At 39.5% G+C, this 22409-nt stretch overlaps 2 protein-coding genes across 2 annotated transcripts in view; one reads left to right on the top strand and one right to left on the bottom strand.

Annotated features, from left to right (window-relative positions):
• Nucleotides 1-22409, bottom strand: part of EML4 (EMAP like 4) — a 133296-nt gene that overhangs the window by 86466 nt on the left and 24421 nt on the right. The window lies entirely within an intron of this gene.
• LOC309387120 (uncharacterized protein) overlaps nt 2898-22409 on the top strand; it is a 92360-nt gene continuing 72848 nt past the window's right edge. The window contains exon 1 of the mRNA XM_081943332.1: nt 2898-4193. Coding sequence (XP_081799458.1) covers nt 3130-4062 — 933 coding nt within the window. The 5' untranslated portion in view covers nt 2898-3129 and the 3' untranslated portion in view covers nt 4063-4193. The remainder of the gene's footprint in view (nt 4194-22409) is intronic.

Genomic DNA, 22409 nt, shown 5'->3' with positions numbered 1-22409 from the left:
GGAGCGGAGGGAGAGAGGGGGGGAGGGAGGGATCTCCCCTGTGGCTTTTTGAATTTACATAGTTGTCCATTAAAAAGGCACATTATCGCCAATTGGGGAAAAGTGCAGCTCTCTCCAGATTATCATTTCATTAAAAACGTGAGAACTTATATTACAGCTGCACAACAGTTCATTTAATATGATAATGCTTTTGTCTGACTTGCAAAACTGAACAGAGCCAGAAGAAAGTTAATGAATGCAACATGTGTTCAGTCTTTTGATAGCTGTGACTAAAGCCAACTGGCAAAATGATCACAGCAAGATAAAATTCAAAACAAAGCAATCTTAGTATGTAGAGTGCTCTCCACCCCCAAAAAGCCTTGCACGATCTCTCCAAATGCACAACTTAAAAATATACAAAGGGAAAGGAGAACTAGAAGTTGTCGTGATAGCATAAAAGTTACTTCCTTAAAAACCTGCCCAATAGTGTCAAATTAGATTTGTCAATGAGTCCTCTTCCTTGCAATTCCTCTCTCTCTCTCTCTCTCTCTCTCTCTCTCTCTCTCTCTCTCTCTCTCTCTCTCTCTCTCTCTCTCTCTCTCTCTGTACATAAAGCATGCCTTTAAGTACAGAGAGCAAATTCTTTCAATCTACATTTCAACTGGCTGTGTTCATTCCCAAACTCAACCAGAATATTCGAGTTCATAGATGTAAGAAATAACAACAATATATTAATGAAGCAGACAACATAGCAATAAGACTTATATATCACTCCATAGTACTTTACAACACTCTCTGGGAGGTTTTCAATATTGTCATATTGTCTCCAACAATCTGGGTCCTCATTTTACCAACCTCGGAAAGAGGGAAGGCTGAATCAACCTTGAGCCCATCAGAATTTGCATTAATTGTTCTAACCACTGCGCCACTAGGGTTCCAAAATAAATAACTTACAAAGAATGTAAAAACTAAAAACATTTTGTCTACTACATTTCTGTTTTATTTTATCAATACATTTATTTTATACTATACTGGTATAGACATCATAGATGGGACCACCTTGCTGATCTTAGCTCAGGGGTGTCCAAACTTGGGAACTTTAAGACTTGTGGACTTCAACTCCCAGAATTCCCCAGCCAGCTATGCTGGGAATTCTGGGAGTTGAAGTCCACAAGTCTTAAAAGTTCTCAAGTTTGGACACCCCTGTCTTAGCTGATTTGAAACAAAGCTAAGAAATCCAGACCTGATTTGTATCTGTTTACTATCAGAAATTCTAGGATTGTAAAGTAGATTAGGAAGTAAAGAAAGAAAAAAAACCTCTTGGAAGAAGAACCCATTATCAAACCAGTTCCATGTTGTTGCTATCTAGATATCCAAATATTCGCCAGGAGCAGAATTGAATTTGGGGGAATATTTCAATAGAATAAAGAATTCTGTAGATGGAATTAAGATGCAGTTGTGTTCTAACCAGAATATAAAATTACATTATTTTAGATCTGCATTAAAATTGCTTCCCCACAAATCATTTTCAGTTGAGGCAACTAATCCTGCCCCTGTCTTGAATGGCAATCTATTTAGACGTCAAAATTGCAGAGCATTTTGCATCGCCCAACACTCAATGCTTTTTAATTGTGGAGCCTATTTCTGCATAGCAGAACATTAGCAGATCCTACCCATCTAGATGAGCATTCTGTCATGCAAACTGGAAGCTTTCAGAAACATAAATATTGGCAGAAGGGTAATATTCCCAACTACTGCTCCCCAAATATTCAAGGCATACTGTTTGTGATTTTTAGAGATAGCAAAACACCAGCAAAATTAATAACAAAACAATTACACAAAAAAGATCAGGCATCTAGAATGAAGATTTTGAACTACTGTCAAGTCTTACAACAATATTAGAAATAAAAAAGGTGCAAGCAGGCATTCAAGTCCTTAAGTGTCTGCCCTATGAGGTAGACCAGACTTGGACACCAAAGTTATGAATACTAAAACTACTTTTATTATAGGATTACTATAACAGAATCTTAGAAATATGAATGGACCTTCTCCCTTCATTGCCTTTATACTAAAAAGAACTAGAGAGGATAACATCTGAAGCATTCTCTCAAATTCCATTCCTGCTTTCAGCTCAAGACTTCTTTTACTTGTTTTTTTTTACTGTGATTCTTCCGCCTCTTCCTCAGTGTTATTCTCACAGCCCATTACATCAATATCCACTTTAGTAATACTCTTTATCACAAAAAAATATACTTAGAATAATCCAAATGATTAAAGAAAACACCACAGGCTTCCGGTTCCGGCGGCTACGGCGACAGGCAGGTCTTTGCCTGCTCCAGCTCTCCCGGTGGGCTCCCCCCGCTTCTGGGGGGGCACAAGACGCCCTGGAGGGGTGTCTTGCCGAGGGAACGGCTCCCGGAGGGTCCTGGCGTCGGCGGCGGCTGGCGGGGGCTTCTCCGCTTCGTTCTAGGCATCGGGGAGCCTTTTGGAGGACGCGCGCGCGTGCGTCTCGCCCCATGCCGATCGGAGAATATACTTCTGAATGAAGCAGCGGCGGTGTGGTGAGAGGCTTCCTTTCTTCATTCCTTTTTTTTTGAATTAATGGACTTTTCAGCTCTTTTTTTAAACAAAGTTTCTTTCGGACTTTGCTGGAGGTGCGGCTAGAGGGAGGGGGATTTCCCCCCCCCCTTGGACAAGCGGCTTGAAAAGATTTTGCTCTCGCCCCCAGGGGAAGGAGGAAGGGGGAGAGCCAACTAATGATGCCTCACCCCTATAAAAGTGACTTTCCTTGGACTTAGATCTAGAACTTATGGGTGAACTGAGAACTTTCTGAACTTTTAAAATTTTATTATGCCTCTGAGCCCAAAGCTGGCAGGGCAAGATGGCACACTTCCGTTGTCTTCATGAACTGTGAAACCTGACTCCACCTTTAAAATTCAGGCTTCCGGTCTTTGTCTCCGAGTCACCCAGAGGAATCTCTTGTGGATTGTTATTTTCTGAACTCTTTGGAGAAAAAAACTTTCATCTATCGCTAGAGTGACTAAAGAAACCCCCACCTGTTTGGATCCTCTGCCTTCTGAATTCGCCTGCCTGCTCTACTTCTCCAACTGCCCAGTTTCTACTCTGACTGATCTCCTTGCTTCATAAACCATGTCTCCAAAAAGACCACCTCCTGGAAAGCCTGGCTTTGCTACTTCTGCCCCAACGTCTGCAACGTCTAGTCCAGCTACACAGTCAAAGATAACAGAACTGATGCAACCCAAGACTACAGAGATAGACTTTCAACAAATGCTTCAACAAATTTTACAGGGCCAGGAGGAAATTAAGAAACAGTTAAGGGAAATGAAAGATGAAATTAAAGAGAATCAAGCCCAAATTTTTAAGAACTCACAGAGACTGGACCTTGTGGAGGGTGGGGTGGCGGAGGCGAAAGGGGGGGTAGAGGCTTTACAGAAGGGGAACAAAGAACTCGACATCCAACAAATGAAAACAGAGTTTGAGAGAATGTCCTTTTATCTTAGATTTCAAAATGTAATAGAAGCAGATGGGGAAAATATAAGGGACATTATGACTAATATTTTAGCTGAATACATACACAAAGATAAACAGCAGATGGAATGGGAGATAGACCTAGCCTATAGAGTGAATTCAGCATATGCCAGAACACATAATGTACCCAGGGAGGTTCATATTAAATTCCTTAGGAAAACCACAAGAGATGAAATTCTGGGTGTACAAAGGGGGCAAACACTGACATACCACGACAGGGAGATAACCATTCTGAAGCAGATTCCCAAAAAAATTAGGGAAAAAAGGAAAAGCTATTCGCAATTGGCGAATAAATTATACCAGAAGGGGGTGTGGTTTAGATGGTTGATGCCTGAAGGTATGCTGATATTCTGGGAGGAGACAAGAATCAGAATCAACACACCCATAGAGGCACAGGCCTTTATGGAAAAAAATAAAGCGAACCTAGAAAAAACAGAAGACACTACAACGGTCATACAGGACACGGGAGGGGCCGGAGCTCTGCCAGCGGGGGGTGAAGGGGCAACACCAAGAAAGCTCAGATCACAAAAATAAATAAGAAAACCACAATGTTATAAACAGACCGAAAGTAATAATGAATTTATAACTAGACTATATACTATAACTATATAAACTGATTGAAAATTATTTTTTCTAGAATTAATATGCTGATTTTTTATGATTATGTATTAAGGTTTGATATTTTGATGTAACCTAGGAGTCTGGAGGGAGGGGGCGTCTGCCACACTTGCAACTGCCAAAATTTGTAACCATTCCACTTACCCTTTTCCGCATAAATGTTTTTTAAAAAACCAATAAAACTTCTTGAAAAAAAAAAAAAAAAAAGAAAACACCACAGACCTTTACTGAAATAAAACACATTGTAATACTGATACAGATCCAGGATATTTAGACATTAATGCATCTAGATCAAATTGTGTAAATGATGTAACTGAATAATTGTTATCAAAAATTAAAACTCCTCTTGCAATATCCTTTAAAAATTTGATTAGCAATTATCTGTTCCAAAGTGCTATTTCCCCCACTTGCTAGCTCCTCCATCCAACAAAAGATTTACCTACAATTTTTAAACTGGAGTCAGTCATATGAATAAGGGTTTAAATGTATATTTCCAGCAACCAGGCCACACAAAGCCCCATCCGTGGGATGTAGGCAGCATGCAAACCATGCCCCATCCAGTCACCGGAAAAATATTTCTCCAGGCCTGGATGCCAGCTGATGCCTATGCCCTGGGTCAGGAACAGGAAAAATGCGTGGAGGCGGATGGTACTCGCCTTCCTCCCCCTCCACCTCCAAGAGTGGGGGTGAGATGGAACTGGCCCTTGGGGATCCAGAGATCCTTGAAGGGGAAGGGGGTGGAGAAAGTGGAGCCCTCAGATGGGGGGGTGGACCATACCGAAGACAAAGGGGCCTTATCTCCGCCTCCCTGCTTGGTCTTCTCCCCATCCCCTGCACCCCCTTGCCTGGAAGGAGCTTGCTTCACCAGTGGAGGAGGATCGTGGGGGGAACCCTTTCTCTTCTTGGAGCTCTTTGAAGGAGCTGCAGAAGTCGCCCCAGAGCTACTTTCACCACAGGAATCAGCCATGGTCTTGTAGCAAACTCTCTGCCAAGGCTGCACCTGACCAGTTCAGTAACCAACACAGCGTTAAAACTCCTGGTTGTTAATCTGCGACTGACTTCACCGGAGCCTGCAGTCGCAATGAGCCTCGTGGCAGAGAAAAGGGGGAAATAAAATGGCCGCCAACCATGTGACTCCCCCCCCGGAGGTTCAACAAAATGGCCTCCACCTCATGGCCACTAACAAAATGGCCACCATCACAAGGACCTCCCAAGATGGCCCAAAGAAGTTTTCCCAAAAATGGCCGCCACCACGGCCCCATACTCACGAGGCAGAAACCTCCGTACAAAACCAATGGTGTGGGTGAACAAACGGCCCCAAGATCATCTGGTCGGCCGCGCAGCCCTCCGCAAGTCTTAGTCAGCGCCAATCGCTCTCTTCTGTTGTTCCGGACCGTTCGCAGCTACGCGGGAACGCCAGCGTGTCGCATACATGCTCCTTGCACCCGCAGCCTCGATGTTCGCCCGCTGCAGCCCCTGACGACAAGCGGCAATGCAGGGCATCCTCCCTGGCCCACTCATGAGCCAGTAATCAGAAGCAAGTTAAACTGAGCCGCAATGGACTCCGATGGCCAGCCCAGCCAGTAGCTTGCCTGTGAGGAACCTGGGACCTCCAGCAGAATCTAGCCCATACAATTTGCTACAGCAGGTGGAAAGAAAGAACCTGTGAGCCAAGTTCAAACACCTTTCATCCAATAGCGAATTGGATATCAGCAGGGGAAGCTGGAGCCGTGGCTTAAATTCTGACTCAGTCTCTTGGGCAAATAAGGATTGAACAGCCAACTCACTCCTGGACCCTCCTGGACCATCAGCTGGAGAATGACTGTACTTGTTGGAAGCCAGCTGGGATGGTTATAAATGGTAATCTCGTGATACCAGGATAGGTAACTGTGATAAATACAAAGCAGTTGCCAAGCGGCCAAATGCTACAATGGTCATGTGAAAACTGGACATAAATCACTTTTTTCAATGCTGTCTTAATGTCAAGAAGTCACTATATAAATGTATATCAAGGACTACTTGTATACGTTTAAAGGAATGTCTGTCAAATTTGCTTCTTTTTTTATACTGTACTACTTAGCCTATAATTTAATCAATTGGACAAAAATGGAATGGTGGCTGGCAATTCCATTTCTAAGCAATCAGCCTTGAGAAGTTACTTTAAGTTTGCAATATGACTAAATAATCAGTTAGTGCACTGGAAAAAGCATTTAGGATGGAACAGGATTTTTTTTTAAGCCTGGCATATTAGTGAATTAAGACAATTGTTATATCTCAGGAGAACTAATGTGATGGAAAATAAAGAAAATTGTGATTGCAACATGGACTCATTCTCTATCATTACTGAAATTAATTTGCTGAATTTTTACATGGTCATTTTTTGGGAAAAAATAATAATTCCAGGCCTACTGCATTAGCATAAAGAATAAGGCAAATGCAGAACAGTTAAGAAATCAACGTATAAATAAAATACATAAATGGCCTGTACCTATAACTGCCTTGCTAATGATTCTATCCAACATTTTGCATAAACAGAATAAATCCCTCTGGTTCTGGCAAGGATCCATTTCCTCATGCAACATTATGCATTGAAATAGGCAGTGAATAAACTGAAGATGATGCAACTGAAGCAAAAACATGTGTGGATCCTATCCAGTTTTATTCAAATTCAAAGGTGGGTGTTTAATCAACAGTAACCCAAAATGTATCCCAGCCCACTAAAGCAAGCGTGTCTACATCACACTGTAAAATGGTATGTGCTACAAATGACAGTCAGTTTAGTGTAGGGATTCAAGTGCTGGCCTAGAAACAGGAGATGTAAATTTTAGGCCTGCCTTAGGCATGAAAGTCAGCTGGGTGACCTTGGGCAATAATTTTCTCAGCCAAAGCCACCTGATAAGAGTTGTTGTTCTGGGGAAAAGAGGAGGTAGGAGTATTAGGTATGTTTGCTGTCTTATTAAAGATTATAATAACAATAGTAATGAATTGCTTATAATTATTCATTTGCTTTCATCAAAAATATGCATCAAAATATATTATTAGCACCAAGCTAAAATTATTACATCCATATCCCATTCTTTTTCCATTTTCCAAATATGAAATTGCAGCTTTGTTTTTAATGTTTCTAGTTATCTTATTCCAATCATGAAACAAACAGCAGAAAGCTTATTGGTGCCCTACAGGCAAAGAATGTTGCTGCCGCTCAGTTTCCAGTGCTATCCTTCAATTATATCCTTTGGAGGAAACTATAAAAATCCCCATTATAAACCAGAAATATGAACATTTCATACAAATGTCACTTACAGAAAACAAGCTAATTCAAGAAGGTATTTTTTTATTTCAAAATCAAGAGTAGAGATTTGCAAAATGCAAAGATTTGCAGAAGACTTTGAGGAATTATTCTTGGAAACCACTAAACCATTCGTAGGACAGCAAGTCTTAAGGAATTTCCACCTAACCATAATAATAAGTATAAAAGTAGATGTGTATACGAGGTGATAAAAAGACCATGCTGTGAACAGGAAGAAACTAACAAATAAACTGCCTAATTTAAAGATACATTAACAATAACCAGCTCCTTATAGGAGAAAGAAAATGAAAGTAAAAAATTAGGAAGTTAAAAGACTGAACAATTTTTCATGAAGTTTCATAAAAAATAAGTGAAAAAAATGAAAAGGAATGAATGGCATTCATTGGGTAATAAAAATAAAGCAGTTTTCAGTTATAAATACAGTTATTTCAAAATAGAATTGTCTAAGGCAAAGAATCTGTGCATAAGTCATTTTGTTTTTACCAATAATTTTCCTATCATTTTCAGTGTATTAAGTAATTACATGTAGCTAAGTTTGATTCTTTTTTTTTTAGCTGCAACTTGTAAAGCACCAATATTAAGCCTTGGAATCTCTTTTCTGAATCTGACTCTTTATGTGCCAAAATAGATCGCTAGATAACATCAGCATTCCATAATTTAAGATTTGTTACATTCTAAAATATGAAATTTCTCTTATCTGCACAAATATTTGATTGAGAACATTTTTGTAACGGTACACAAGCATGAAGTAAATCAAAGCCCCTTGCAAAAATAAGTCTAAATCATTTTACAACTTATTTAGGGGGGAAAAGGACTCACCAGGACTTTTGCCGTTTTTTATTAGAATACAAATTACTTTAAAAAGCAAAGCCTTCATCTCTGCACATCAATGAGTTCTAAGAGACGAAGGATGTTTCCTATTTTAGAAAACTACTACTATTGACATCTAAAGAACAGATGCTTCATCTTCTGGGGTGTCATCTTTGATAAAGCATATATTTCCACTTCTGATTTTTAATGGACACCCAATAGCCCTCTTGAGAGTTCTGACTCCTGACTTTTCTGAGAAGTAATAAATGTATTCTTCTTTAGGAGAAAAATATCCTCCAGGATAAATTTAGCTCTCCCATTGACATTTTATCAGATCCATGGTGTGCTCCCTGCTGCTACTCTATTCTTGTTCTTAGAACATACAAATCAAATGTTAACTGGATGTTAAACACAAGATGTTCAATGGCAGGTGGTCTGGCCAGAGACATATGACAAGAATATTGTCAGTATTCTGCATTAACAACTAAATCAAAATCTTGAAAATGATAAAGCATTTAGAATGAATAACTCTTTTCTTGTCCTCTTAAAAATGTCTTCTTCCATTATGCTTTGCAATAGTGAAAGACATATTTTTTTTCTTCGTAGCAGCAGTTTTTAAATGAAATATATAGCCCAATGTATGCAAAGTGGGATTAGACCTTAAGACCCTTCTTCTGCTTGCTGCAGTCTCCTATACTAAGAAGAAAGTTCCTAAAAAAACTTAAGCAAATTGATTGTTCACTTCATTTCCCCATATTATATAAACTGGACAGACATCAATACTTTCATGTCTGGGATTATTTAGGAGCATCATCAAGAACGTAAAAATCTGTACTGATCCTATGTAGAGAGCGAGTTTGGTCTAGTGGTTAAGACATCAGGCTAGAGAGTGGGAGATAATGAGTTCAGGTCCCACCTTATCCATGAAAACCATCTAGGTGGCTTTGGACCAGTTACTCTCTTTCAGCCCAATTCACCTCAGAGTTCTTGTTGCAGGGAAAATGTCAACATAAACAAACAAACAAATTAATTTTCCTCAAAGCCATGGGAATTATGAACATATTGCATTAGGTTATCCCAGATTTAACTTCATAGATTTGAGGCAAACTTTTAGCTCTACTATGAAGAGCTATGACATATTTTGGAAGCTGAATTAATGTCAGTCCCATAAGATAGACACACCGGAAAATATATGGTGGGCTGGGTACTTTTTTTTATGCTGTAAACCACCCAGAGTCACTGTATCAGTGACATAGGTAGCATAAAAATGTAATAACAAAATAAATAAAATCAAAAAGGTCAGAACTATATTTTATTTTTATTCTATAAAAACAGTTTTTGCCAATTTGACTGTGGTGCATTTGTCCTTATATTACAATGCATCAAAGAGGCATCTGTCTAAACCAGCACGGAACCTTATTTTGTTTTTCAGGACTTAAAGAGTGTTTCTATTCCATTTGCCTAGGTGCTGGTTCTTGCATCTTTCTGTAAATGTCACCTCTCTTACTCTTTACAATAAAAAAAAATCTAATCTACACATGACCAGAAACATATTTTAAAATTAACTGGTATTAATATATGACTTGAAGCTCACAAAAAAACTATTTAGTAGCCTATTATTTGTCTGGATCTTCATATTTAAAGTAAAATATATAGCTATATTTAAAATTCATTATGTATGACTTATGATTATCTAAATAATAAGCATATTGTTGTACATGGATTGTACCAAGTTATAACTTATCCCTTATTGAGTAGCTTAGCCCTCCCAAAGGATTAATGCTTTGACACTGTTGGACTATTCAATAGGTTCAGTGACCCTTTGAGAGATGCTGATGAGAGCAGGAATTCCCTTGTAGAATCAGCCTTGCCAGCAAAGTAAAAAGGAAAGAGTAGGACAAATCCACAATAGGGGTGAGGACAGATGGCTTTCTGCAGAAGGAAGCTAAATTGTCACAAATAAGAAAATTCAGGAAGAAGACAATGACAAATCCCTTCTATATTATTGCTAACAGAACAGCTGAGAAAGTTAAAAAGATCTTTTAAATTGTTTTACTTTTGGTTAAAAACAACACAATGCATTTTGTTTTTTTAATCCTTCATTAACAATATACTGTGCACCAACTATACAATTTTTGCTGTTTTCTGCTAATTCATTGATATTATACCTTTTTATTTAATTTTTGCTTCTCTGTTCTTTAAAAATGTTAAAAAGTATGTTATACAAGTGCATGCTTTTTACAATCAACACAATGGTGGAACACACCTAAAATTCTATGGCAAATTGCTATGGTGCTAAATGTAACATCCATTCAAGCAATAACAGTAGAAGAGAGGGCAGTAGAGGATTCCTAGGTAATTTCCACATACCTGTTTCAAGCGACATAAACAAAGATTCTATACAAGGATACAATTTGTACACTTAAATGATTTCTAAGTGCAGATTGTAGAACAGTCAATATATTAGTGGTTTGTGAGCATGACCTGAACTTGAGGACCTAGATTCAGAATATAAAATCAATATAAATTGGAGATACACATAAGAAATAAAACCTGGAAAACTGTGGAATAGACAAGAGACAGCATGAAAAGCAAAACCAGAGTATCCCCAAATTTTAAAAAAGGTAAAGAAAAAAATGGTTTTCTACGTTAACATCATAGCAAAGGCAAAACAGATTGAATATCATGGGCAAATTTGTGAGTGGATGATGACTGAACAAAGATTTTCAAATTAATCAAGGGCAGAATAACTTTGAATTAATCAAGGGCAGACAAGAAGCATGTCAATCAAGTGTTGTCTTGCAGTGAGATGGGAAGGAAACTAGCTAACTAGCTAACTAACTAACTACCCACCCACAAATACAGAAAAATAACCAAAAAGGCCCTTTTTAGTATCAGAAAAGTTACACAAAAACTTAAAGCTAAGGTAAAAATAATTATCTTACCCTGTTTCCCCAAAAATAAGATCTCTCCAGATAATAAGCCCAATCGGGCTTTTGGGCACATGTATTAAAATACATCCCCCCACCCAAACAAATATATTACAACACAGCAGCAGTCATAAGGCGACCACACTTGCCGCCTCCTGCACCTCAAAAATAATAAGAACTCCCCGAAAGTAAGGTCAAGTGCTTATTTCAGGGGGTCAAAATAAAGTTAAACCCTGTCTAATTTTAGGGGAAACATGGTAGATACAAGCAAACAAAGACAGAAATACTATACTGTCCTCCATTATAAATAGAATTAGAGAATGTCAGAAACATTTGCAAAGTATATGTCTAGGAAATGGCTCCCTAAAAAAGTGCAAGCCAACTGGCAATGGAGTTGCTGTCAAGTAGAAAAGTAGCAGATACCGATAAAATGCTGATTCAGGAGAAGAGGCAGTTAAAATGCTACCAGATCTATGTCAAAGAGTGTGCCAACAAGAGTTTAGGTGAAAAAATTTATATAGCTATCCCAAAAAAAGGTAGATGAAAAAATACACTCACACAAACAAGGCTTTTTAAAAACTTACAAAGAAAAATAAGCATGTTTATATGGGGAGCAATGCCAAATGAGGAATTATAAAAGTACAGAAACATGAGATCGGCAGCTAACACAAGATACGTTCGCTTAAAATGAGGAAAAATCCAGAAAAAAAATCATTATGTATATAAAAACAGAAGTGAAAAATATGGGTTCAACTTAGATATGAAGATCACAAAGTAACATCAATAAACATACCTTGCAAACTCCTAATAAAAGTGGTAGTTAATTTTGTTTCCTTGAACTGAAAAATAGATAAAGATGGACAGTGTGCTGGAGAATGTTTTGATAGTAGTTTATCTAAAATGTAGGACACTAAAGTGTAGGCAGTTTTCAAACAGAACTAAATTATTCTTCATAACATAGTAAAAATGACACAACTATCAAAACATTACAGTTTTAGGAGAAAAAACAATGCTTAAGAAATTCTCAACAGGATTTCACTCTTAAAATGATTTAAGACCTTATTAAGTAAAACCTATGTAATTTTTCTTAAATAAAGACACATTTTGTTATGTATGTCATATATGTAAATGATACATATCTACCTGTGGTATAAAATTACAAAATGACTATTTGGCTGATTTCCAGCAAGATGCAACAAAGATAACTAGTTTCATTATTACTGCAACTACAGCTTTGAATAAAATATCTAAAAACTAGGTACTCAAATTACTTTTTATTTAAACAAAAGCCATGTCCTCTCCCAAATATATTTCACACTTTGGGAGCGTTCATGGTAGTTACTGAAGCAGATTCTACTATATGAGTTTGCTAACTGAAAACAGACACATTGATGTCAAGAGTTTTCCAATACTCTGGACAGAAGGCATCACAAGTATGAGTCATGTGCTGTGAATATCACATAACTTTGACTTGAAGACAGGGTTATCTCTCCTACACAGAGCAAATATAAGCAATTATCAACATATTTACGTTTATATAGATTTAGCTTAAGCATAACTTCAACTATTTTTAAATATGCAATGTATAATTCTAGCTATCCTAAGATTATAGTCATAAAAATTCAGTCTAGTTTCAGAATCATTATAGTTCTTCCAGGTTCAAGTTTTATCTGCCTATGAAGTTCGCCAGGCAACTTTATGCCATTCACTTATTGCTCAGCCTAATTTATAGCATAAGGGGTGATGTAGGAATAAAATTAAAAAAATAAAAACAGACCTGTATGCCAACATTTAATTTAGGAAAAGCTGTTGAATGATAATATTGTTACCATGAGAGGGGAAACTTTATTAAATTTACGTAAGTGGTATTAATACAATTAAAATTAATCCAGATAAGAAAAAAATGATCCTAGTCTCAGGACACTGCTACCAAAATCAGCATATTTGGATCAGACAATTTTAGTTTAACGTGCATGAGTGCTACAAATGGATTTCCATATAACGTAGTGATTAGGACTCTTCACTACCAGTTAGGTTGATTCAGCAGCTGAAATCATACTTGAAGAAGGCAACCATGTATTTGTCTCAAACAAGAGGGACTAAATGTGATGCTCTCTCATTACAGCTACTTCTACAGAAGACAGATGCTGGTAAGGTGGGAAGCAGTGCTGTTCAGTCCAGATAAAATCATCATGTAGGCAAGAAAATGATGTATTCCAGCCACAAGGCTGAGAAAAGAAAACCCAAGAATTTATTCTTGAAAAAGTGGAGGCAAAGGCTTTAAATGCCTAAATGGTTCAGGATTGGCTCACAAAACTAGCCTTTGAACTGTCATTAAGATCTACCAAGTTGATAGAGATAATTAATAAGTAATTTCAATAGTAGCAAATTTGCTGCAAGATGATGTGCCCCCTCTATGAGGACCTACTTTAAATTTTTTAAACGAAATTACTTAAATAATAGATCTATTATGTGGCATTCAGAATTCAAATCTCACCTCTTTCTTAAACTTCCTAAATGAGTGCTTATGTATTATATCAGTTTTATCCAAGTGAATAAGGAAGTATAATAGTGAAAAATGGAATGGTACATCCAAGAACCACACTGAGAAAATAGCAATGGCAGTTTTCTTGAATACAGAGTCTGATTTATCAGATTTGCTATCAGAAAAAAAACAATTGTGCACTGCAGGCTGACTCATAAAAGTATTTACATAACTTGGTAGTTTTCAGACCAATCTCTAAACCATTTCATTGAAAAGCATTATGATTCACAGAACTGCTTCTGGTGATCACAGATAGCTCACAGAGGCTGTTAAACCTTCTTTGTTAATAACATCCGAAGGACCATAGCAAACTCACATATACTGTTTATTTGGTAATAAACTCGTGCTTTCGGAAATCACAGTACACAATTTGGGAAACATCTTTTTAAAGGTATTTTTACTGTTTAACATATATTGTGCATTCAATTAATATATATTGTGGGCTCAATTGTGGTCGTAAGTTGAGGATGTTGTATTCTCGGAGCGTCCACCAGCAGGTGGCGCTAGAGGAGGCCTGTCCACGCGCGCCCAGGATTGGTCGTTTTAAACAGGTTCCAGGGCGGCACGAGCATCAAGCCCCTATTGGCTACCGGCTTGACAGCTGGAGAATATAAATAGCTGTCAACCGGCTTTCAGTTCAGTTCAGTTACTAAGTTGAATAAATCAGTTACTGTTACTGGTTGTCTGTCAGTTATTACTGATACTTAATACTGGCGACGAGGACGGGCGGATCCAACCCAGCAAAACAAGTTACAATGACAACTTCAGCGATGTTCGCCCCATTTCGTGTGGAGGCAAAAACCTGGGAGGCGTTTGTGGAAAGGTTTGAATGTTTCCTCCTGGCACACGACTTAACAAGCCTTTCCCTGGAGAGGAAAAGAGGCATATTTTTAAACTACTGTGGACCAGAAATGTTCGCAACTGCCAGAGCTCTCTCAGCCCCCACCCCTGTACACACGGTGCCTTGGGAAACATTAATGGCAAAATTAAAAACACATTATGAACCGGCACCTTCACGTTTTGCAAGGCGACAAGATTTTCGCCACTGCATTCAAGGAGAGGGGCAATCCATAAGCCACTACGTGGCTGCGCTCCGTGCGGCTGCTATTCCTTGTGAATTTGCTGATTTGGACGAAGCCCTGTTGGAACAATTTATTTATGGTCTGAAAGACGTTAAATTACATCGCCGAATTCTATCCCGGTCAGACCTCACTTTGAAAATTGCCGTTGATGAGGCTCGCGCAGCGGAGATGGCCGAACAGTCAACCCCTGACCGTAGACGGTTGCCACAGCCGTTGCCAACGGGACAACAGTTTCCATCGCCTCAAGTAAATCATCAACAACTAGCCTCCTCTATACAATCAGAAATTGACTTAGCAATAGATCGTCTGCAATCATTAAATTTTAGAGACAGTCGCGCCTGCATGAGCTGCGGCGGCAAGCACGCACGCTCAACCTGCCGATTTAGGGCAGCTATTTGCCGGAAATGCGGGAAAAAAGGACACTTAGCAGCAATATGCCGCTCATCCGCTCCTGACAACCGGCCACAAAATCAAAATGCTGCCTACCGTTTTTCTGCACCTGCCCCACCAAATCGCCGCCTAAATTCTCTATCTCTGGGAGACATACAAGAATACAACCCCGAATGGGTTGTCGACTCAGCATCCGCATCTGCAGGAGGTCGCGGTAAGATGCACCTAACTATCTTCCTCGAAGGCCGGCCTTGCTCTATGGAGCTAGATACAGGCTCAGCTCGCTCAATTATTTCTTGGCAAACATTATCATCTATTCTACCCCACTACAAAGTAAAGCAACTCAGCCCTGCAAACTGCCGCCTGAAAGACTACCAGGGAAACTCCATCAAGCTCCTAGGCTGCGCTAAGCTACTAGTTACTTATGGCTCCTTCACAGGCCACCCACCATTATTAGTGGTACAGGATCCCCTGGCCTCTTTATTGGGGCTCGATTGGTTCAGTGCTCTGGGTTTGTCAATAACTGGCATCCATGCAACGCAATACTCTTCCTTACCTACTAACAATTTCACCTCACTAATTGCGGAATTCAAAGATGTTTTTTCACCATCATTAGGCTGCTACAAGGGCTCCCCAATATCTTTAAACCTCGACCCTTCAATAGCTCCCATCAGGCTTAAGGCCAGACGTCTACCATTTGCCTTAAAGGCGAAGGTAGACGCGGAAATTGACAAACTCCTGGAACAAGGAGTTCTACAACCAGTTGATTTTTCCCCTTGGGAAACTCCAATTGTTGTTCCCCTAAAATCTGACGGTTCTGTAAGAATATGCGCAGATTTTAAAACAACAATTAATAAAGCCCTCCAAGCACATCCCCACCCAGTACCGGTAGTCCAGCACGTACTACACACATTAGGACGAGGTAAGATATTCGCAAAATTGGATCTAGCCCAGGCCTATCAACAGCTACCTGTTGATGAAGCCACAGCACTGGCACAGACAATAGTCACCCACCGCGGGGCTTTTAAATGTCGTAGGCTGCAATTCGGCGTCAGTGTGGCCCCAGGAATATTCCAGGGATTGATGGAGCGGTTGCTCCATGGCATTCCTGGGGTCACACCCTATTTCGATGATGTGCTCATCGCAGCCAAAGACACCCCCACGTTAATAAAATCCCTACGTGCGGTCCTCCAAAAATTCCGGGCTGCAGGCCTCCATCTTAAGGCATCAAAGTGTAAATTGGGAGTCCCTGCCGTAGAATTCCTGGGATTCCTAATAAATAAAGATGGAATCCACCCATCACCAAAAAAAGTGGAGGCAATCCTTTCCGCACCAACCCCAACCAATAAGGTTGAGTTGCAGGCTTTCCTAGGCCTCCTCAATTTTTATTCGTCGTTCATTCCACACAAAGCGTCGTTAGCAGAGCCCCTCCACCGACTTTTAGACACTTCAGCACCATGGCTCTGGACCAGCCGCGAGGTGCAGGCGCTCGCGGCTGTCAAAAAGGCTTTGACAGCTCCACCAGTACTAGCGCAATACGACGAGAAGTGGCCCCTGCAGCTAGCTTGCGACGCCTCTCCATTTGGAGTTGGCGCAGTGCTGAGCCATGTATATCCTGACGGCTCAGAGGCCCCCATAGCGTTCTACTCCCGCACCTTGTCCAAGCCTGAGCGTAATTATAGCCAGCTGGACAAGGAGGCGCTGGCCGCCGTTGCGGGAGTAAAACGTTTCCACCATTACCTGTATGGGCGGCCATTTACCCTCCTAACGGACCACAAACCACTTCTAGGCATTTTAGCTGGCGACCGCCCCACTCCAGAAATTTTATCTCCCCGCATGTTCCGTTGGGCGGAATTCTTATCAGCCTATAACTACACGCTGATCCATAAGCCAGGCATAACAATGGGCAATGCAGATGCTTTGAGCCGCTGCCCTTTACCGATTCCGGTATTGGACCCAGCTCCTACAGAAACAATCTGCCTTTTAGATGAATTGCAACTTCCACTGTCTGCATCAGACATAGCAATACATTCCAAATCAGACCCCATCATCTCAAAAATAATTCATTTCGTCCGCAGTGGATGGCCTAATTCTGATATAGACCAGCCACTACTGCCATTCTACCGCCGCCGAACGGAACTGTCATCTCTCCAAGGCTGCCTCCTCTGGGGACACAGAATAGTAATCCCAAGCAAATTGCGCCAGGCACTGCTATCTCGTCTCCATGAGGGCCACCCTGGCATTGTCCGTATGAAGTGCCTGGGGCGCAGTTACATATGGTGGCCCTCCATGGATGCGGACATTGCAGCGTGGGTACAGGAATGCCCCCAATGCCAGCAGGTCCGCCCCGCACCACCAGCAGCCCCATCCAGAGAATGGGAACAACCCAGATCGCCGTGGAGCAGACTCCACGTGGATTTTTTAGGACCAATAGAGGGAACCACCTTCTTCTTGGTAATTGACGCGTGGTCAAAATGGGTAGAAATGTTCCCTATGCATTCCACTACGTCTACAGCCACTATAAAAATCTTAGACAACTTATTCACAACACATGGGTTACCTGACATCATAGTGTCGGATAACGGGCCCCAATTTACTTCACAAGAATTTCAGACATTTCTCCAACGCCAAGGCATTCGCCACGCTCCCGTGGCTCCCTTCCACCCGGCGGCTAATGGAATGGCAGAGCGCGCGGTGCGCACGGCCAAGGAATCACTGGCACGCATGGCTCATTTGCCAATGCAGCAACGAGTAGCCACATTCTTAAGATGCCAGCACACCACCCCTTGCCCAATAACTGGCAAAGCCCCTTCCGAGTTGTTAATGGGAAGGAAACTACGTACGACGTTAGACAGATTACATCCCTTTTACGCTACCCCTTCCTACCCATCCTCTCCCCCCCCTAGGGTTTTCATGGTAGGGGAAAGAGTGTTCGCTAAAAACTTTGCAGGGGATCCTAAATGGGTGCCTGGTGTTGTATCGGAGCTAACGGGGCCCTGTTCCTATAGGGTCCTCCTTGGAGATGGAAGAGTGTGGAGGAGGCACATAGATCAGCTGAGGCGAAGAGACACCGGTGCAGCGTCAAACAACTCAAATGTTCCAAATGTTATTCCAAGTTCACAAAGACCTGTTGACGCCGCCCATCAGCCCAGATCTGAGCGAACAACTAGCTCCGGCGGCCAAATCAATGATCCGATACCGGCAAGCTATCTACCTGGTGAGTTGGGAGGAGTTCCACGGTTTGGCCCTTCATGGACACTTCCTCGAAGCAATCCTCCCTCTACGGCGGCAGTCACTCCACAGCTAAGAAGATCGCAGCGCGTGCGCAGAAGGCCAACCAGGTTCCAGGATTACGCATGCGCGGACAAGGGGGAAGGAGTGTTGTATTCTCGGAGCGTCCACCAGCAGGTGGCGCTAGAGGAGGCCTGTCCACGCGCGCCCAGGATTGGTCGTTTTAAACAGGTTCCAGGGCGGCACGAGCATCAAGCCCCTATTGGCTACCGGCTTGACAGCTGGAGAATATAAATAGCTGTCAACCGGCTTTCAGTTCAGTTCAGTTACTAAGTTGAATAAATCAGTTACTGTTACTGGTTGTCTGTCAGTTATTACTGATACTTAATAGAGGACTACTTATATTTTGATTTATGGCAGATAAGAAGCCACGGTAGATTTTCTACAAGTTAAATACAATAATAGATTGTTAATGGAGAGCATTGAAGTTTAACTTTGCTGTTGGTTTATCTGTTACCTTTTTATATATAGTAGATAGATGACACAACTGGTAGTAAATAAATTTGCAGAAGTTTACAAATTCTGGGCCTGTTTTGCAAGGGGAATCCTATTATTGCTGTAATGTATTTATCAATATTCAACTAGGGAGAACTACACGTGTCCTTGTCTTTTGCTTCTTTCACTGCATGCTTCTTTCCTTGTTTTTGCAATTGTTTTCTTTTTTTTGAAGTTTGTATTTTAACTTTCTGAATAAACTAAAAATATATTGGGGAAAAAATACATGAAACTGTCAAAGATATAGCACAAGAATTTCTGCATTCAAAATCTGAGTTCTGCCACTCATCTATGATCCCCGTAGAACCCTACTGGAAGAACCCTACTGAATGGGCCAAAAGACCATCTTATGTAGAAATACCTGATTAAGGACTATAATAAACATTTTCAGATAACTGTTATCAGCTCTGCTTGAGAAAAATGGGTCTATACCTTATAATATATGTATGTTTGATAACCTTCTATGTTACAAATAATCACTTTCTCCAGATAGCCAATTATAGATACTTTTTATAAAATTGATATATTAGGTCCAAACTGCCAAATAAATATACATTTTAGGAAATGAACAAATATTAGGAGGAGGTAAATAAAGATAAAGCACATTTGCAAAAATTGGTAAATTACTGCAGCCAAATGATTCAGCAGAAACTTTCTAATAGGGAAAATCAAATTACAGTTGTACACTTGTCTATTGCAAGAATTTATAAATTTAATATTAAAAGGGGATTTGTATTAGAAAAGGCTATGGTTTCAGAAGGTTATTTACTTATTTATTTTTTACAGTGGTCATAAGATTGCCCAATTCCAAAGGACCATTACAGGAAATAACATTAAAAATAAAACAAACAAATAGTAACAAAATTGATAACAGTATCAAAAACAAAAAGATAACCCTCAGAAAGCAAAAACAAATCCCTAAATAAGATATGGAATAAGTATCCAGATTTAAGCAACTGGGATTAAAGTGCACTGAATAAAAACAAAACAACTTTAACCCAAGTACAGATTTGCAGTAAAATAGTAGTTGCATATTCTTTTGGGGGAAAGAGTATCTCACAAAGTAGGGTTATTTCAGAAAAGACCTCATTCTAATCCCCACTTCACAAACTTCATGAATGGAGGAATTTTCTAGCAGGTTCTCTCCCAATGATCAGACTGGACAGGGACAGATTCTGGCAAGGGGTTTCCTTTTGTATCCGGGTATTGCATCATTTAAAGTTTTAAAGTAAATGACCAGCACTTTAGATTAGGCCCAGAAGAGACTTCAGTGTTGATTTGATATTGAAAAATAACAGGCCTTTTTGTGATTGAAGCCATGACAGTTTCATGTGGAATACATATCATTTGTCACGGCATGCAAAATATTCTGTAGTTCAAGAGCCAATAACAACATTTTGTTATCAAGCTCTCTTAGTTATTCATAACTTTGACAAATTACATCCATATGGTTTGAAAACCTATGCATTTGATTTTTGTGCTTAAGGACAGTTTTGGTGCTTTGGAACTTAATTATTTACTATTTCTGTGTTTAAGAAAAATGATATGCCATTCTCCTACAAAAACTGAATTAACAGAAGAAATGATGGATTGTTAATGCTTTTTTACTCTACAGTATTATTACTGAAGATTCACAAGAACTACAGCATCAGAGGGCGGGGCCGAAGTCGCCATGAGACAATGTGCGATCACAATGCTCTGAGATCGCAGTTGACACTTTTGTCACTGGGGGGTGGGGGGTCCAAACAGATCCAAACTGTCCTGAAGAGACAGTGAACAAGATGAATACGTCTTACGGATCTCAGGGATATCGCAAAATCCCCGAAAGAAGCAAGAGAATTTTTTTCAAGCCGGTGATCAAAAATCCAGCCAAGGCTGATGAAGTTGGGGCGGCCCCAAAACAGAAGGAATGGAAAGTGAAAGTGTTTCCAGCTGGTGAGGAATTCTTATTGTTTTAAAAGAGAGATTGCCTATAAAAACTTAAAAATTGATTTAAATTGAAGAATAGAAGAATCAAGCAGCGAAATTAAGCCTGTAACGGTTCTGGACAGTGGCTATCCTATTTTTTTATATGCTATCTTCATGTATGGAATCTTTACAAGCTTTTTAAAATGGACGGATCAAGTCTTCTTTTTCCACCTTTTTTTTCTGTGACTCTCTGTGATTTATAGACCAAAGCTTTCCTCTTTTATCGCTGTATTTTTTTAAATTCATTTAAAGATTGGACCTTTTTTTCTAATTTGAAATACAAAGTAGATATAAAAAAGAAATATCTTAAAAGCACTACGTGCTGGAAGGTTTTGTTGATCGGAGCTTTGTGTATTCAAGCAGAACCTTTCCCTTTCTTCACAGTTTGTTTTGCCGGCTCGTTACAGAGCGATAGGGGTAAGCTAAATATCCCTTTGAAGCGTGTTTTCAACCAGAGAAGAGGGGAAAAAACGGCTTTTGTGAATCCATGTTTTAACTTTGAAAAATCTTCCAAGCGAGAGCGCTTTTGTTTAAAATGGCAGAATGTCAAGAAAATACAAAGATTGTAAGCTTGCAGACAATATTTTCAGAATTACTAAAACTGACAAATAAATATGAGAGAATTGAACAAAAACTGGAATATTTGGAACAGCTAACAGAAAAATGTGATGAAAAATTTGATGATATTTACCAAATGCAAAATGAGGGGATTAAAATCCAAAGAATTGAAGTGGAAAAGGAATATAAAGTGATTAAACTTGTTGATATCCATGACAATTGGTTTGTTTTTGAAAATGCAAAGAATGGAATATTGAAAGATGAAATAAATGGAGAGGAAATCTATTTCAAAGGGCAAGATATAGAAGAAGAAGAAAAAAGTAAAGAATTTATGGACTATGAAACTTTATCAGCAAAAATATGGATAACACTGCTGACAATTAAAGACAAGCGGAATAAAGAAACAGAAAGAGGGCATCAGGATTATATGAGAGATCTTACAAGCAAGGAGTTGCTTGGAATAGTCCATACAAAGCTGATTAAGAAGAAGCTCAGAAGATTGATACCACAAATGCAGAGGACATAAGACTGTTTTGTTATTGGAAAGATACAGGTTCATAGATGGAAGAGTATAATTTAAAATTACTAGTTAAACCTAGTGAAACTTAGTGATAATAGGTATAGTTAAATAAAAAATTGATAATGATAATACTGTGTACAATGTGTAGTGTTAGGATAAGCAATAATTGGATATGAATATTGAATGATACCCGTGAAGGGAAGGCTAGATATCCTTTTGGATTATTTATAAAGGTCAATAATAATAATAATAATAATAACAATAAAAAAAGAATTAAATTAGACACAGTTAAGTTTTGATCATTAGGGGAAAAATGTTATGGTATAGGATATAGCCAAATAAAGAAAGGGTAATGATAATAATC

This window comes from Natrix helvetica (assembly GCF_964273705.1).
Source record: "Natrix helvetica genome assembly, chromosome: 2".
Classification (NCBI taxonomy): domain Eukaryota; kingdom Metazoa; phylum Chordata; class Lepidosauria; order Squamata; family Natricidae; genus Natrix; species Natrix helvetica.
The sequence above is the reverse complement of the archived record's forward strand: the minus strand, read 5'-3'. Positions and strand labels throughout refer to the sequence as shown.